Source organism: Anguilla anguilla, chromosome 19 (assembly GCF_013347855.1).
Source record: "Anguilla anguilla isolate fAngAng1 chromosome 19, fAngAng1.pri, whole genome shotgun sequence".
NCBI classification, from domain to species: Eukaryota; Metazoa; Chordata; class Actinopteri; order Anguilliformes; family Anguillidae; genus Anguilla; species Anguilla anguilla.
The window spans coordinates 17,738,930-17,754,375 of NC_049219.1; the positions used below are offsets into that span (position 1 = coordinate 17,738,930).

At 47.6% G+C, this 15,446-nt stretch overlaps 2 protein-coding genes across 4 annotated transcripts; one reads left to right on the top strand and one right to left on the bottom strand.

The window, feature by feature from the left end:
* Nucleotides 1–196: 196 nt before the first annotated feature.
* Nucleotides 197–7,156, top strand: LOC118218810 (poly(U)-specific endoribonuclease-C-like). 2 transcript variants are annotated; one of them, XR_004763553.1, is made up of 8 exons: nt 197–352; nt 1,625–1,724; nt 3,996–4,107; nt 4,494–4,615; nt 5,233–5,345; nt 5,602–5,755; nt 6,079–6,479; nt 6,515–7,156. XR_004763553.1 is itself a non-coding variant. In XM_035401507.1 (7 exons), exons 1-7 carry the CDS (start codon nt 342–344, stop codon nt 6,337–6,339), a joined length of 873 nt encoding a protein of 290 aa, XP_035257398.1. In that variant the 5' UTR covers nt 197–341; the 3' UTR covers nt 6,340–7,156. The 2 variants fall into 2 exon arrangements, 1 of the variants encoding a protein (XP_035257398.1); XM_035401507.1 differs by having other exon boundaries at nt 6,079–7,156.
* Nucleotides 7,157–7,387: 231 nt separating this feature from the next.
* LOC118218809 (optineurin-like) lies at nt 7,388–15,446 on the bottom strand. Of its 2 annotated transcripts, XM_035401505.1 has the most exons (12): nt 14,991–15,446; nt 14,614–14,773; nt 13,689–13,876; nt 13,567–13,605; nt 13,357–13,445; nt 12,949–13,245; nt 10,614–10,698; nt 9,873–10,022; nt 9,595–9,737; nt 8,836–8,930; nt 8,334–8,427; nt 7,388–8,296 (listed from the first exon to the last, which is right to left on the bottom strand). In XM_035401505.1, the coding sequence occupies exons 2-12, from the start codon at nt 14,747–14,749 to the stop codon at nt 8,233–8,235; spliced, it is 1,380 nt and encodes a 459-aa protein (XP_035257396.1). In that variant the 5' UTR covers nt 14,750–14,773; nt 14,991–15,446; the 3' UTR covers nt 7,388–8,232. The 2 variants fall into 2 exon arrangements, with proteins under 2 accessions (XP_035257396.1, XP_035257397.1); XM_035401506.1 differs by having other exon boundaries at nt 7,388–8,427; nt 13,689–13,885.

Genomic DNA, 15,446 nt, shown 5'->3' on the forward strand with positions numbered 1-15,446 from the left:
CGGCCCATATATCATAAACGGAGAGGGCACTTTTATTTTTGAAATAAATTTCCATTTTTAAAAAAGTGTTTTATATCTTTTACTTAGAAATCCGACAAGTGGAAGTTCCTAAACGTCGCTGCTTCCATCAGCAATATGGGTAGGACTGTAAATTGATACACGTAGGCGTCAACTCCTTTCAAAGCATCTTACTGGACAACAATTACACGGAAATTGTATGATTGACGCTTGAGCTGGCCCCCAGCCCGTTATATCTGTCGACCTGTTCGAAGACGTATTTTTCTGGTGCGAAGTTGCTGTGATTGCGTTCCTGAAGTCTAGAGAATTAACCAGCTTCTACAATGGCGCGTGGGTAAGATATCTTAGATGTTCCTTTAGTTTGAATAGTGACCTGAGGTATTGCATAAAAGCGTCTGCCAAATAAATGTTATGTAATTAATACATGTAGTGTTTTTTTCTGTTTTTTTTATTTTTATTTTATTTTTTACTGCTGAGGCATCGTGCATATTTAGCAGCATCAAACTTTATCTTTTGATCACAAAAAGGATTTATTTTCCTGACTTGCAGATTATGATATTAATAAGTTATCCGAGTTCCTCTATGTTTTTCAAAAGAAAAAAAGGGGATGGGGGAATGCATTCTCTATGCGACGGAGCAGTTATAAAGATTCGGTTTCATTTCTCGGGAAGGGGCTTGAAATGTCCCATTAGGAAACTGTAGCCTATGCTTCAAGATGAACTCCAGAATGCATAGCTTAATTATATTTCAGCTATTTTTAATATTTGAAATGATACAATTTCCATAACTACAAATTACTAGTTCTGTATGCATTGCTGAATTTTCAAAAATAACTTAAAAAAATTTAAAAAAAATCATATATATTACGCATCCATAAATTTCAGAAGATTTCAGATGCGATACATTAGTCAGTTTTTCTGCGCGTGCCTGCATATGTATGTTTGTGTTGAGAGGGTGTCTGAAGTCCGCGGTAGTAGTTATATCTCAGGAAGTTGCAGCCGTCCAAGCTCAGCCAGTTTTTCTTACCGCGTGAAGCGGAGTTTTTTTTTTTAAAGCAGGAACCAGAGAGTGTGTTAATTTTAAACAAACAGGATGGCGTTTCGCGGCATGACCACAGAATGCCGCCGGGTATTTCCTTTTATATGTACGCAGCACAATCATAGGCTTGGCCTCACCCGGGTCATCCGCACAGCAGTTTGCGCACCCCTGCCTGCTACCCGTTCAAACATCACCTGTGCTTCACATAAAACACTGCCCTGCATCAGCGTGCAGCAGCCGGCATTTCATTTCAGAGCTCAAAGTGCGTCATCCGCATGTTCTCACCGTATTGGTCCTTTTTCAAAAATAAGACAACTTTCTCATACCCTCAACAAGAACCGCTGATCGACCTAATCAAACTGGTTATTGGTTATGGTTATTGAAACAAAAAGAAGCTTATTTTAATTGCTGGTAACAGCAAGGTCTATTTTTAATAGTTTATGAATAATTATGAAATAATATTTGGGAAATAGAGCCGTCTGAAACAGAATGCCCATCTTATGAGTTCATAAAAATGTAATTATAATGATGGCATGATTATGAATTCATTTTCATTAATCCCCTGCAGTCAGGGAGTGAACCAGGATCTGTCGAAGGTTCTAAATGAACTTTGGACGCTGGACTACAACCGTTTGAAGCCCGGAACAGACTATGCCATATCTCTACAGGTAGGGTACACCATCAGCTCTAATGGTGAAGCTCAGAGTCTCCCTCCATTCACCCTCCAATATCCTGACACATGGTACAACCCGACACTCAGCAACAGCCATGCAACATGCTCCAGTCCTGATAACTCTGTCATCTCAGTCAATACAGTTTATTCAGTGCTGATGAGTTACCATGTCGTCTTATAGATTATTTCAGATGCTTTACTCCCCCAGTAAAATATTGAAAAAGGTTGGGAAATGACACAGACAGACCCTGGCCTTACAGCTGAGGAGGGCACATTTCAGAAGGAGATCGTGGCGTGGCATGGCCTGGCTGTCGCACAGACAGACCGGTGAATATTTCGGTGATCGTACCTGGGAACCTGCAGCACAGCCCCGCCCTGGCTCTTCCACCCGAGCCGTGCGGTTCACTCTGCTGGAGCGGAGCTGTTTTCCTGGCTCTTTGTTCTCTTTTGTTCTCAGAGCACATTTGAGACTGTGGTCCGTTGGTAATTTCGGGCTCGGTGCCAAACCCACACGACTGGGGGGGATTTCCTCACAGTCACGCGATTAAGGCCAGTTTCATTGCCCCCTGCGGCGCCAAATTCTTCGTACTCTGAGCAGACCTGCCCTTCCCGAGGATACTAATTATGCTCTTTGGGTATTGGGCCTCCACGGAGCAGGGCTAAGCAGTGTCTGATGTCACCATTCTGTGGGGAAAAAAACCCCACAAATTTTATACTTTATAAACTTTCTCAAATGATTTTATGATTTTACAGACAAATTATTTGGTCTGATCATTGAGTCACATTATTATGGAGTCTGTCTTTATATAATGAATTTGTTAGGAAAATGACATTTAAGATATTGCCACTTCATTCAAATCAATATTTGAAGCAGTTCCTTTTGAGAATAACCTCCCAGGAACATGTCCCAGCATGTTCCAGTATGCAAAGAATGTTCCATTTTACATGGGGCTGGGGGTGTCTTGACTGAAATGTTGGTTGTGAGTTAACGTACTTATTTTTTAATCTGCTGCATGCATATGCATAAAATATTAATAAGCTCGATCACTGTGTGAAGATGTGTGGGGGAATAATGCAGATATGATGCAAGATATCTCATTGCATGCTATTTCCTGCACATGCTCACATCACATGCTGTGTTTTCAACTGTAGTTCACATTTTAAAAAGTCAGTGACATGTGAAAATGTGAAGATGCAAATGACTCAGTGACCTATTTTTTTCACATGTGAAAAGGCAAATTTCACTTGATTTTTTGGGAAGGGGTAAAACTGCGATGGTGATGAATATGGGTGTGGTCTCTGACTGTGGTGATGAATATGGGTGTGGTCTCTGACTGTGGTGATGAATATGGGTGTGGTCTCTGACTGTGGTGATGAATATGGGTGTGGTCTCTGACTGTGGTGATGAATATGGGTGTGGTCTCTGACTGTGGTGGTGATGAATATGGGTGTGGTCTCTGACTGTGGTGATGAATATGGGTGTGGTCTCTGACTGTGGTGATGAATATGGGTGTGGTCTCTGACTGTGGTGATGAATATGGGTGTGGTCTCTGACTGTGGTGGTGATGAATATGGGTGTGGTCTCTGACTGTGGTGGTGATGAATATGGGTGTGGTCTCTGACTGTGGTGATGAATATGGGTGTGGTCTCTGACTGTGGTGGTGAATATGGGTGTGGTCTCTGACTGTGGTGATGAATATGGGTGTGGTCTCTGACTGTGGTGATGAATATGGGTGTGGTCTCTGACTGTGGTGATGAATATGGGTGTGGTCTCTGACTGTGGTGATGAATATGGGTGTGGTCTCTGACTGTGGTGATGAATATGGGTGTGGTCTCTGACTGTGGTGATGTATATGGGTGTGGTCTCTGACTGTGGTGATGAATATGGGTGTGGTCTCTGACTGTGGTGATGAATATGGGTGTGGTCTCTGACTGTGGTGATGAATATGGGTGTGGTCTCTGACTGTGGTGATGAATATGGGTGTGGTCTCTGACTGTGGTGATGAATATGGGTGTGGTCTCTGACTGTGGTGATGTATATGGGTGTGGTCTCTGACTGTGGTGGTGATGAATATGGGTGTGGTCTCTGACTGTGGTGATGAATATGGGTGTGGTCTCTGACTGTGGTGATGAATATGGGTGTGGTCTCTGACTGTGGTGATGAATATGGGTGTGGTCTCTGACTGTGGTGATGAATATGGGTGTGGTCTCTGACTGTGGTGATGAATGTGGGTGTGGTCTCTGACTGTGGTGGTCTCTGGTCCAGGGTCAGGCGGGATATGTCCGGCGCGGCAGTAACCAGGCCTCAGACCACGCCCACGCATCGCTCTTCTCTTACGTCAACGAGCAGAAGCTGAAGAGTATAGCGACCTACGCGCGTGAGTGCCCCCAACCAATCACACACGCCCGCCACAGCCAAAACCACCACCGCCAAAACCACCACTGACAAAACCACCACAGCCAAAACCACCACTGACAAAACCACCACTGACAAAACCACCACCGCCAAACCCACCACTGACAAAACCACCACTGACAAAACCCACTGCCACCGAAACCCAAACAGCCAAAACCCACCAGCACCCTGGCTGTTCCAAAGAGATGCTTACTGCAACATCCCAAAATGATTTACCCCTAACACTTTTGGTAAGGATTATATTTGTCTTCAGATTTACCATCATATGTTGTTATGAATATTTATGGATGCTGTGAAATATGAAATTGCTGTATGCACTGTCTTGTGTCTGTGACTGGGGGTCTGCAGACTTCATCAACCTGCTGGATAACTATGAGATGTCCACGGGCACAGCAGAGACGGTCACCAGACAGGAAATGGCGGAAAATCACCTCTTCCTGGACGCCATCATGCAGACGGAGGTGATGAAGGTAAGGTCGTGGCCAGGCAGTGCCACTGCTGCACAGTTCAGCTCCATTTTCAGGAGACGGGGGTTGCCATTGTCCTGGAAAAATAATCCATGCATGGAGGGAATACACATGAATAGAGTCTCTGCCATTCTCTGACTAACAAAAGGGTTTCCGTCTCCTTTTATGGCTCAAGATTAGGTTACGCTCTACGCAGGCTACCACATTCCATAGCTGCTGCGTAAAGCACAAAACACACATAAAAGACCTTTATTTTTTTTTTTTCAATCTGTTAGACCCATCCTGCATTAAGTTAAGCTCATCACATCAGCAGCTGCTGCAGCATATTCAAGGCCAGTATGTTGTTGTAGTCCATGTCCGCTGCCTGACCTCCACACCGTGTAGATCGCCTCCCTGGGGGAGGCCCTGTGCTCCGGCCGGCTGGATTCCCAGTTTGCTGGATTCCCAGTTTGCTGGATTCCCAGTTTGCTGGATTGCTGGTGTGCTGTTCAATCGTAGTGTCTGTCTGGAGACTCACCGAAAAAGCCTGTCTGTGTGGGCGGGCATGCACACACACACGCGCACGCACGCACGCACACACACACACACACACACACACACGTCTGTGTCTCTCCCTGCAGCACGCTCACAGGTACCTGGTCAGCAGACGCCTCTCCCCAGCAGACCCGCTGCAGTTCAAGGAGCAGCTGTACAACATCTGGTTCCGCCTGTACCACCGCGACAGGCGGGGGGGGTACGTACCCTCCGAAAGCACACACCGCTGGCCACGTCCCGCAGGAGTGCGCGTTCACGCTCTGTCTGTGCTGTGCAGAGAGGACTCCTGCTGCGCGTTCACGCTCTGTCTGTGTGCTGTGCAGAGAGGACTCCTGCTGCGCGCTCACGGTCTGTCCTGCTGCGCAGAGAGGACTCCTGCTGCGCGCTCACGCTCTGTCCTGCTGCGCAGAGAGGACTCCTGCTGCGCGTTCACGCTCTGTCTGTGTGCTGTGCAGAGAGGACTCCTGCGGGTTCGAGCACGTGTTTGTGGGAGAGACGAGGCACGGGGCGGAGATCATGGGCTTCCACAACTGGGTCCAGTTCTACCTGCAGGAGAAGTGCAACCATGTGGACTACAAGGGCTACAAAGCCAGGGGCCAAAAGAGCACGGTGAGCACTCACAGGGTTCGTAACGCAGTGTGTGGTTCATAACGCAGCGCAGGGTTTGTAACGGGGGTTCATAACGCAGTGTGTGGTTCATAACGCAGCGCAGGGTTTGTAACGGGGGTTCGTAACGCAGTGTGTGGTTCATAACGCAGTTAGAAACAATGGAGAAATACAGAGTTTTCTGGGGAAAATAGGAACACGCACGGGAGGGGCTATGCACTCCCAGTACTTCTCAGTTAGACAGAAAAGCAATTTAAGTGATTTCTTAAGGTTATATAAAAGCAAGTAAATACATTTTTCCCTTACCCATGCGGTGCTCTCTGCAGCCGGACGAGGACGACCACGTGCTGAACCTGCAGTTCAGCTGGAAGGGGCTGGTGAAGCCGGTGGGAAGCTCCTTCATCGGCGTCAGCCCCGAGTTCGAGGTGGCCCTCTTCACCATCGTCTTCCTCATGTCCAACGAGAGGGTGACCAACGCCATCGTGCAGGTGGACGAGTACCACCTGGAGGTGGTGGTGACCCGCCACGGGCGCTCGATTGGGACGTCCTATCCCAAACTCCTGAGCAGCAACAACAGGCCCCTGTAGAGCCTGCTGCCGGCACTACACGTGGCTACGCAGTGCCTCCTCATACTGACCCTGGATCAGCTTTAGCGGTTTGCAGAGGATGACAGGGGTTAGAGATTGGGGCGCCACAGCTGACCCTGGATCAGTGTTTGGAGGCATTACAGTACACACGGTTAGCGGTAGCCCTTTCGTGCCTCAGCGTTTGCTCAAACAGGAGCCATTTTATAGCTGTGCAGCTCAGCTGGGAAAATGTGCCTTATTCTGGAGTACAGTCCAGCGCTTTCAGAAAAACCTGTGTTTTGTTTGCTGCTGTTTATTCTACACCGAATTACATGAGTATTAGATCATTACAGTCACGTCAAAAAGACACTGGACAGGGTGCATAAATGCACACTATAGTTTTGTAATTGCTTGTAGAGGAATTTCTACATTCTCTACTTCTCCCATTTAAAGTGAATTTATCTCTTGAAACGTATTTTTTAAATGACAGAAATACTTGAAGGGTCAGTCTCGTGGGATGCTGAGGGTTTAGGCTGACCTGGGCTCCACCTACAGTTAAGAGGTGCTGAACAAGGACAGACTCAATTTCAGGACACTGCAAAATGTGAAGGACTGTTTAAAAGGTCCCAGCTCTGAACCCGTTTAAATGCCGGCTGGGTTTATAACCAATAACATTTCATACCAAAAACGACTGAGTTTCAGAGTCCTGTCTTCCAGAACGGGCGTCGATAAAGTTCGTACTATATTCACCAAAATAGCTTTCATTGCTTTGACTGTTAACATTTGTACCTGCTAATGTGCCTGCTATTTGAAGCTAAATAAATCTTACCAAAGCTAATTGTTTATTTGTCTGAAAGTGAAAATGTTAAATTAGATGCTACATGTAAGACTATATAAGTCAGAACTTTGGATATTCCCGTTTCACCTAAAAAAAAAAAAACACACCGGCAACTTTTCAGCTAGATTAGACTTCACTTCGTAGTTCTGATTATTTTGTAGTCCAGCTGTGGAGACTGACCAATATTTGAATTATTTGAACATAGTACAGGATTCCTGATAACACATGTGATAGGAGATTTTGTCTTAAAACTTTATTAGTCTTTGGTAGAAGGCTGGTAAGCACTTATTGTACGTCGCTTTGGATAAAAGCGTCTGCCAAATAAATGTGATGTAACGTAATGGCTGCAGTTAAATTCAAGAGATACATTTATATTCTACACCAGAGAGCAGTTCAATTTGCAAAATGACAACAAGCTTACGCTTTTATGTTGAGGTACCAGTAATTATCAATCACAGACATATATTAATGATTAATCTGATAACAAGATAAATGGTTCTGACACATATGTATCCATACAAAAAGAATAAAACCACTTGTCACATCACATGACTGTATCAGAAAGTCAGAGGGGGAAAATCCAGGCTCAGAAAGTAGAAGTCTTCCTCACTACTTTGATCCAGTCACCTGGATTTGCTAATTAGCTCAACTCTTCACCCAGGAGGCAGAGAACACAGAGTGTTACTCAGATAATCAGTTAGCAGAGGGGTTGAGTACATTCATTTACACTCATTTTAAGACATTTTAGGCCACAGTAGTGTCTATAAGAAATCTGACATTGGCAGTCTTTAGACTTCATCACAGTGAAAACGGTAATTGTGATACATTACATACATTCAGATGCATAGAACGCAATCATAATAATAAAAATAACCATGAATGGCCATGATGGCTTTTGTTGATTAATTGATTTCAAAACCAGTTTTCCACTGGAGAAAATACATAAAATAAATCATTGATAAAATTATTCAAACAAATCCAGTACCTTTTAAAAAGCCTTTACTGCAGAGATAGAGGAAGGATAATTCATGGGAAAAACGAGTTCTTTGCTGTGCTAGCAGACGGTCTTTGCTGTGCTAGCAGACGGTAGCATTATATTGGTTATGGTTTTTGATGTCAGTGTGTGGTATGATCGACAGGTTGCCATGGTGTCCAGGGCACCATGGCAACCTGTCAGTTGATGCAGTCCATGATGTGAATCTGGAGGCTGTCGAGGTCAGGCGTTGCTAAGTTACATTTGGGACAGGTGTGCTCTGGGATGTTCACCACATCTGCAAAAAGGCAAGGACACATACAGCATCTCATTGGCTAGCTGTCATCTTATCCTCATCACTATCGACTTACACAGCGTCTCATTGGCTAGCTGTCATCTGATCCTCACTACCATCTACTGACACAGCGTCTCTCATTGGCTAGCTGTCACCTGTACCATTACCACCAGTGAGATAAGCTCTATCCCTCACTAATAATGGCATAATAATTCTAATACACTACGTTAGGACCATTATTAAACACAACTCATACAGTTTAGCCACTAGACTCCACCATTAGACCTGAGCTTTCTTAATGTCACAGACAGACTGACAGGAATGCTGCCTGTGCTCCAGACTCCACTAACAGACATAGAGGATGCCTCATCCACACAGCGGTCTGAAGTCATGTGACCATGAGACTCCTACCTCTGGCCCCCTGCTGGTCGTGCGCTGCAGCGCCACCCGCAGGGCCGGCCCCTTGTAGCGGCCGATGGCGACCCTGGATCGCGGTCACGGACTGTCTGGAATAGCAGGAAGCATTATGGGTAATTAGAGGGCCGTCTGAGACTCTGTGTGTCTCCTCAGTGATGAAGTTGCTACACTTATGCTACTCCCACTCTCATGCTGGTGACATCACTGCTGTGGCATTCTGACCTTTCGCCTTCCTGGGAGGAGCCAGGGACCGTAATATGTCACATTTCTGATGATGTCAGCGTCTAGAGGGGAGCTCTCCACCAGGTACAACTGATCTGGTAACAACAAACTGATCAAGAGGCTCCAGTCCCTTTAACAAAGAAGGCTTCCTCAAACTTAAGCCAGAAAGTATCCACCAATCACAATCAAGGATGTTCAGTTTCTTCTTAACCAACATACTCTGTGATTGGTGGAGCTTCTTTAGGGTTTCAGTACTAAACAGAAACTGAGCTGATCAGTGACAGTTAGTCCCTCTCTTTTTATAAATAAATAAAACTCTTTTCAGAGAAGACTCTTTTCCACCTGAATAATAAGCCTGGTTGGTGGTGTTGACTCTGGTATATACTAATGATTCTCTCTGTCTCAGACCGACGTTTCCTTTCCTACGTTTCGGCTGAAGGGAGATTCCGGTGGCTGCCGGGCGGAGCGCATTCCTCTGACGGAATGCAGAGGGCAGGTGTGCTGTTTGGGATGAGGCCCACAGGTGCATACCTGGCCAGACCGTCGAGCTCCTCCTGCAGGCAGCGGTTCTGCTGTTTCAGGGCCTCCAGCTCGTAACACAGGTGCTCTTTCTCCTCGTGAATCTTCTCTCTGGCCGCCCTCTCCGCGTTGAAGTCCAACAAGTACACCTCAGCCTGCCAAGGACAGGTAACCTCACCTGTAATTCCCCTGCCCTCTCCATTAAGGTCATCTCATGCAACTTCATTCGTCAATTGACATTGCACCACAAAATGGTGCATTGTGGGATTTCTTTTTTTAATTTTTTTTACCTGTGTTTGGAACACTGGGATTGTCTCCAGCTCCTTCTCCTTCCTGAAGATCTCCTGCTTCATCCCATCCATCTTCACTTGCTTGTCAGCCAGGGCTTTCTCAGCCGCCTCCAGCCTGGTCTGGAGCACATTCACTGCCTCCTTGGAGATCTGCAGACAGGGTCGGAGGTCAAAGTTCAGGAGGGGGATCTACACGCACAGAATGGGACAGACTAGGCACACTCTCCAGCTGCTCCGGTAACAGGTAGAATTTTTCAGAAAATGGCAGAATAGATCCCAGCCATGCCAGCAACACTGATCAACACTATGTTGCACTAAAAACTGGAGTGACAGGAGGCAGTTAGAATTACTCTCCTCCTTCCTGCCTGCACAGCGATGATGTCACTGTGAGAACATCTGAAAGAGCCTGTCCTAAATCACATAAAGAACCAAGACATTTTTCCAGCAAAGAGAAACATTTAAGATTTTAATTATAGACTAGCATGCAGACTAGCTTGCCAATTATTTATTAACTTTACACACTGTGCTACCTGTGCTCTGCAGTTTTCCAGTTGTCACTGACAAGACATCACCTTCAAAAGGTGACAGTTTCTGCAAGGAACCATGGGTAAGGACATGAGAAATGTAAATAGTCATTTTACTCCCAGCGCAGACTGAGCTAGTCTCTCCTCAGATCAGTGGCAAAAATGCACTCTATGAAGCGGGCAGAACAGGCAGTGAGGTGCAGACTGAAGTGGCCACCTCTCCTCTCTTCACTTCCTCCTTCATCCTGCAGTTCTCGTCAGACAGCTGGGTGTAGGCCTCTTGCAGCTGCGCCAGACTCTTCCTGTGCACGTACAAGACAACTCATTCAGCATAATCTGCCATCTTCATTTCATTTCATACGAACACAGCAAGCGAGATGAGCTTCATCACACTCCACCAGCGCTACCCTGGGCCATTGACTGCTCCTCCGGGTCTGGCTACACCAGCTGGACGTAAAGAAAGGTGTTCTTAACTGTTAAGTCGGTCTTAGCCGGGTCCCACGTTGTGCTCAGTATTTACACCACGTGCCACCACCTGAAAAGATGACTAGACGCAGCGGAGTCCAGCGCAGACAATGCGCCTTCATGTAGCTACATTCTGTCATGCAAATGTTGATAGGCTGTGCGCGTTGCTGGGATACAATACTACTGCTGCTTGATCCGTTGACATTAATCACGTCCCATAAAAGTACTCTGAGAAGCACCACAGGCATTAAATCTTAGGCTGGAGCTGTTAGCGTCTGCAATGCCAGAGACGTGCTCTAAGCAAGCTGAGACCTCAAACAACCCAACCCTGCGTAGGCCGAAACCATACGACCTGCCGTATGAGCTGAGAGCTCAACCCTGCGTGGGCCGAAACCACACGACCTGCCGTATGAGCTGAGAGCTCAAACAGCCCAACCCTGCGTGGGCCGAAACCATATGACCTGCCGTATGAGCTGAGAGCTCAAACAGCCCAACCCTGCGTGGGCCGAAACCATATGACCTGCCGTATGAGCTGAGAGCTCAAACAACCCAACCCTGCGTGGGCCGAAACCATACGACCTGCCGTATGAGCTGAGAGCTCAAACAGCCCAACCCTGCGTGGGCCGAAACCATATGACCTGCCGGATGAGCTGAGAGCTCAGACAGCCCAACCCTGCGTGGGCCGGAACCATACGACCTGCCGTATGAGCTGAGAGCTCAACCCTGCGTGGGCCGGAACCATACGACCAGCCGTATGAGCTGAGAGCTCAGACAGCCCAACCCTGCGTGGGCCGGAACCATACGACCTGCCGTATGAGCTGAGAGCTCAACCCTGCGTGGGCCGGAACCATACGACCAGCCGTATGAGCTGAGAGCTCAGACAGCCCAACCCTGCGTGGGCCGGAACCATACGACCTGCCGTATGAGCTGAGAGCTCAGACAGCCCAACCCTGCGTGGGCCGAAACCATACGACCTGCCGTATGAGCTGAGAGCCCAACCCTGCGTGGGCCGAAACCATACGACCTGCCGTATGAGCTGAGAGCTCAACCCTGCGTGGGCCGAAACCATACGACCTGCCGTATGAGCTGAGAGCTCAACCCTGCGTGGGCCGGAACCATACGACCAGCCGTATGAGCTGAGAGCTCAGACAGCCCAACCCTGCGTGGGCCGGAACCATACGACCTGCCGTATGAGCTGAGAGCTCAACCCTGCGTGGGCCGGAACCATACGACCAGCCGTATGAGCTGAGAGCTCAGACAGCCCAACCCTGCGTGGGCCGGAACCATACGACCTGCCGTATGAGCTGAGAGCTCAGACAGCCCAACCCTGCGTGGGCCGAAACCATACGACCTGCCGTATGAGCTGAGAGCCCAACCCTGCGTGGGCCGAAACCATACGACCTGCCGTATGAGCTGAGAGCTCAACCCTGCGTGGGCCGAAACCATACGACCTGCCGTATGAGCTGAGAGCTCAACCCTGCGTGGGCCGAAACCATACGACCTGCCGTATGAGCTGAGAGCCCAACCCTGCGTGGGCCGAAACCATACGACCTGCCGGATGAGCTGAGAGCTCAGACAGCCCAACCCTGCGTGGGCCGGAACCATACGACCTGCCGTATGAGCTGAGAGCCCAACCCTGCGTGGGCCGAAACCATACGACCTGCCGTATGAGCTGAGAGCTCAACCCTGCGTGGGCCGAAACCATACGACCTGCCGTATGAGCTGAGAGCCCAACCCTGCGTGGGCCGAAACCATACGACCTGCCGGATGAGCTGAGAGCTCAGACAGCCCAACCCTGCGTGGGCCGGAACCATACGACCTGCCGTATGAGCTGAGAGCCCAACCCTGCGCGGGCCGAAACCATACGACCTGCCGGATGAGCTGAGAGCTCAAACAGCCCAACCCTGCGTGGGCCGAAACCATACGACCTGCCGGATGAGCTGAGAGCTCAACCCTGCGTGGGCCGAAACCATACGACCTGCCGGACGTCCAGCTGGAGTAACCGGCCCCACAGCGTGACCACAGAGGAGGTCTGCGCGCTGCCTAATGCTCATCTCTGATTGGAGCTTTCTGAGGAGGCAACGTACTGCAGCTCCTCCACCCTCTGGGACTGCAGCTCCTGCTGCTGCAGCGCCTGCTGCAGCTTCTCCTGCAGCTGCTTCTCCTGCTTCTGCTTCTCCTGCAGCTCCTGCTTCTGCTTCTCCTGCAGCTCCTGCAGCTGCTTCTCCTGTTGCAGCTTCTCCTGCAGCGCCTGCTGCAGCTTCTCCTGCAGCTGCTTCTCCTGCTTCTGCTTCTCCTGCAGCGCCTGCTGCAGCTTCTCCTGCAGCTGCTTCTCCTGCTTCTGCTTCCCCTGCTGCAGCTTCTCCTGCTCCATCGCTCTACAGCTGCACAGAGAAACAGAGCTGCTACACCTGCGACAGGTTCCATCCTCCCGCATTCTACACCTGCGACAGGTTTATCCCTCTCCAAAAAACGTTTCTCTCTCCTCCACGCACCTGTCAGTCAGGGTCTTGTTGATGCTCTCTGCTATCTCCAGATCAGAACGCACCTGCTGCAGCTCCCTGCTCAGCTTCTCCACCTGTACCTGCCCACGGTCAGGGAGAGAGACGACAGGTCGGAGGTCAAACACAGCATCCACCCGAGCCGGTCTCTGACCGATGGCTGCCGCAGGTCAAAAGACACGCAGACTCCTCCACAACACTCACAGTGTTCAGCGTGTCTACCTCTCTTCTTCTGGCCTCATCCTGTGACAGACACAATCAATAAATCAATCAATATCTGAATGTATCAATATCTGAATGTCAGGCTGCAGTAACAGTGAGCTCACCTGGGTCCCTCCGTCAGACTTCTTCAGCCTCTGCAGTTCCAAGTTTTCCCTAGTGAGGTTGCTAATGTTTTCTTTAGCCTCCTCCAGTTTCCGTTCAAGGAATTCTATCACTCCCGTCTGTCTCTCCTTCCACACTGAAAGCTCCTCAAACTTCTCCTTCATGCTGCTGTTGGTCTGCTGCAGGGTTTCTGAGGGACCAAGCAACCAAAACACACAACACGATAAGCACTTAAATGTGTACAACATGCCAGTTTTCAAGCACTCAGCTTTGGAGGGAGCTCCATTGCAAAGGTTCATGGGGGTTGTAGTTCCCACAATCCCGATTATCCACCTTGCTGTACACATCAACAGTAGTTCCTTCATTCATCAGGCTACAGTTAAATGTTCCACTGAGCTTATCAGAAAATTTTGTAAAAACTCCTGACAATTCAAATGATTGAACTGATGAAATCCATTTAATAAAAAACATAAACCTGAAAATGTAATACGGCTTACGAAAAAAGGCATTAAAAACAGACAAAGGTCAAAAATAGGAAATCTAAATTATTATAATAAATATATTTACTGCCAGTAGAGTAATGAATTATTGTCAGTAGAGCTTAATCTTTTCACAATGCCTGTTTCTCCAGAGTGTAATGACCAATGGACAAACTATTTTGAGAGTAAAATTGCTCTCTGTGAAAGAAATGCAAACATACAAATGCAAACAAATGAGTCAATTTTACTTTCAGTTTCTGAGCAAGTTTCCTTGTTATTAAGTCAATACATATACCTCCAAACGTAAATGTGTATACATTGTAAACATATGGTAAACGTACTGTAAATGTGGCCATTGTGTTTAAAGTACATATAGGGAGATGATAGCATTTTAAATAGTACATGCATGGTAAGCCCGTGGTTGGGCTACATGGATGTGGGATCTCACCTTTCAGGTCCGTATTCTCTTTGATGAGAAGTTTCATTTGTTCGATTGTTTCTTCCGGTGTGACCAGACACCGAACAGGTGTACTTTGGGCATCACCAGAAAGGTCCCCGTTGACCACCGGAGCACTGGACGCCATTGTGCTAAAGCAGGGTTCTGCGATCTGTAACGAGAATCTTCCTCTTTCTTATTACGTCCCATAAGCACAATTTCAGCAGAGGGTTTTAATCTAAGTTTAGACTCTAGCAGCAGAAGAAACACAAATTGACATTCGAACTCTAGAACTCTGAGACAAAAAACTAAGCTATTACTTTCAAAAGTAGCTGGCTGGGTAACTCCATAATAATAGTTTTGGTCACGGAAATAAAAAATATACTCACGTCCAATTAGGTACCTATTTAAAGATCCTACAGACGGAAAAGATCATATATTCGAATGAAATACGTGAAAACAAAACTATGCTGAAAATGCACTCCTGTCCTCCTTGTTTACGAAAGTCTCACATTGCGCAAAACCTGTAGCAGGTTCAATGATCTGTCTCGATCTGCAGAAGTCGGGATTGGTTGATATTCGGTACACTTCTGTGCAACGAAACGAAACTGATATCTCTTCAGCCCGGAGATCTTTAAAAGGGGTCCGGATCTACAAAAGGTGACCGGATACAGTATCAGAGATACTGTAAAATGACGAGACGATACGCTAAAACTGCCTCGGGCTAAATCCGAACAACACCCAGGAATCTTTGCTTTGCTGTCCTCTGTTGGTAGTCTTAACTAAATCAGCAACATTTTTGTATGACAGAAAAACATTTCGTAGAGAATCTGACATAAAGCCAG

What these genes read in the sequence shown, in the direction of transcription:
- LOC118218810 (XM_035401507.1), top strand. An exon ending in TGCAGACGGAGGTGATGAAG is followed by an intron (nt 4,616 to 5,232) that starts GTAAGGTCGTGG and finishes CTCTCCCTGCAG; the next exon opens with CACGCTCACAGGTACCTGGT. An exon ending in CCAGGGGCCAAAAGAGCACG is followed by an intron (nt 5,756 to 6,078) that starts GTGAGCACTCAC and finishes TGCTCTCTGCAG; the next exon opens with CCGGACGAGGACGACCACGT.
- LOC118218809 (XM_035401505.1), bottom strand. Translation starts at nt 14,749, where the DNA reads ATGGCGTCCAGTGCTCCGGTGGTCAACGGGGACCTTTCTGGTGATGCC. An exon ending in CAGAGGGTGGAGGAGCTGCA is followed by an intron (nt 10,699 to 12,948) that starts GTACGTTGCCTC and finishes GTACGTGCACAG; the next exon opens with GAAGAGTCTGGCGCAGCTGC. An exon ending in TCCCAGTGTTCCAAACACAG is followed by an intron (nt 9,738 to 9,872) that starts GTAAAAAAAATT and finishes TGTCCTTGGCAG; the next exon opens with GCTGAGGTGTACTTGTTGGA.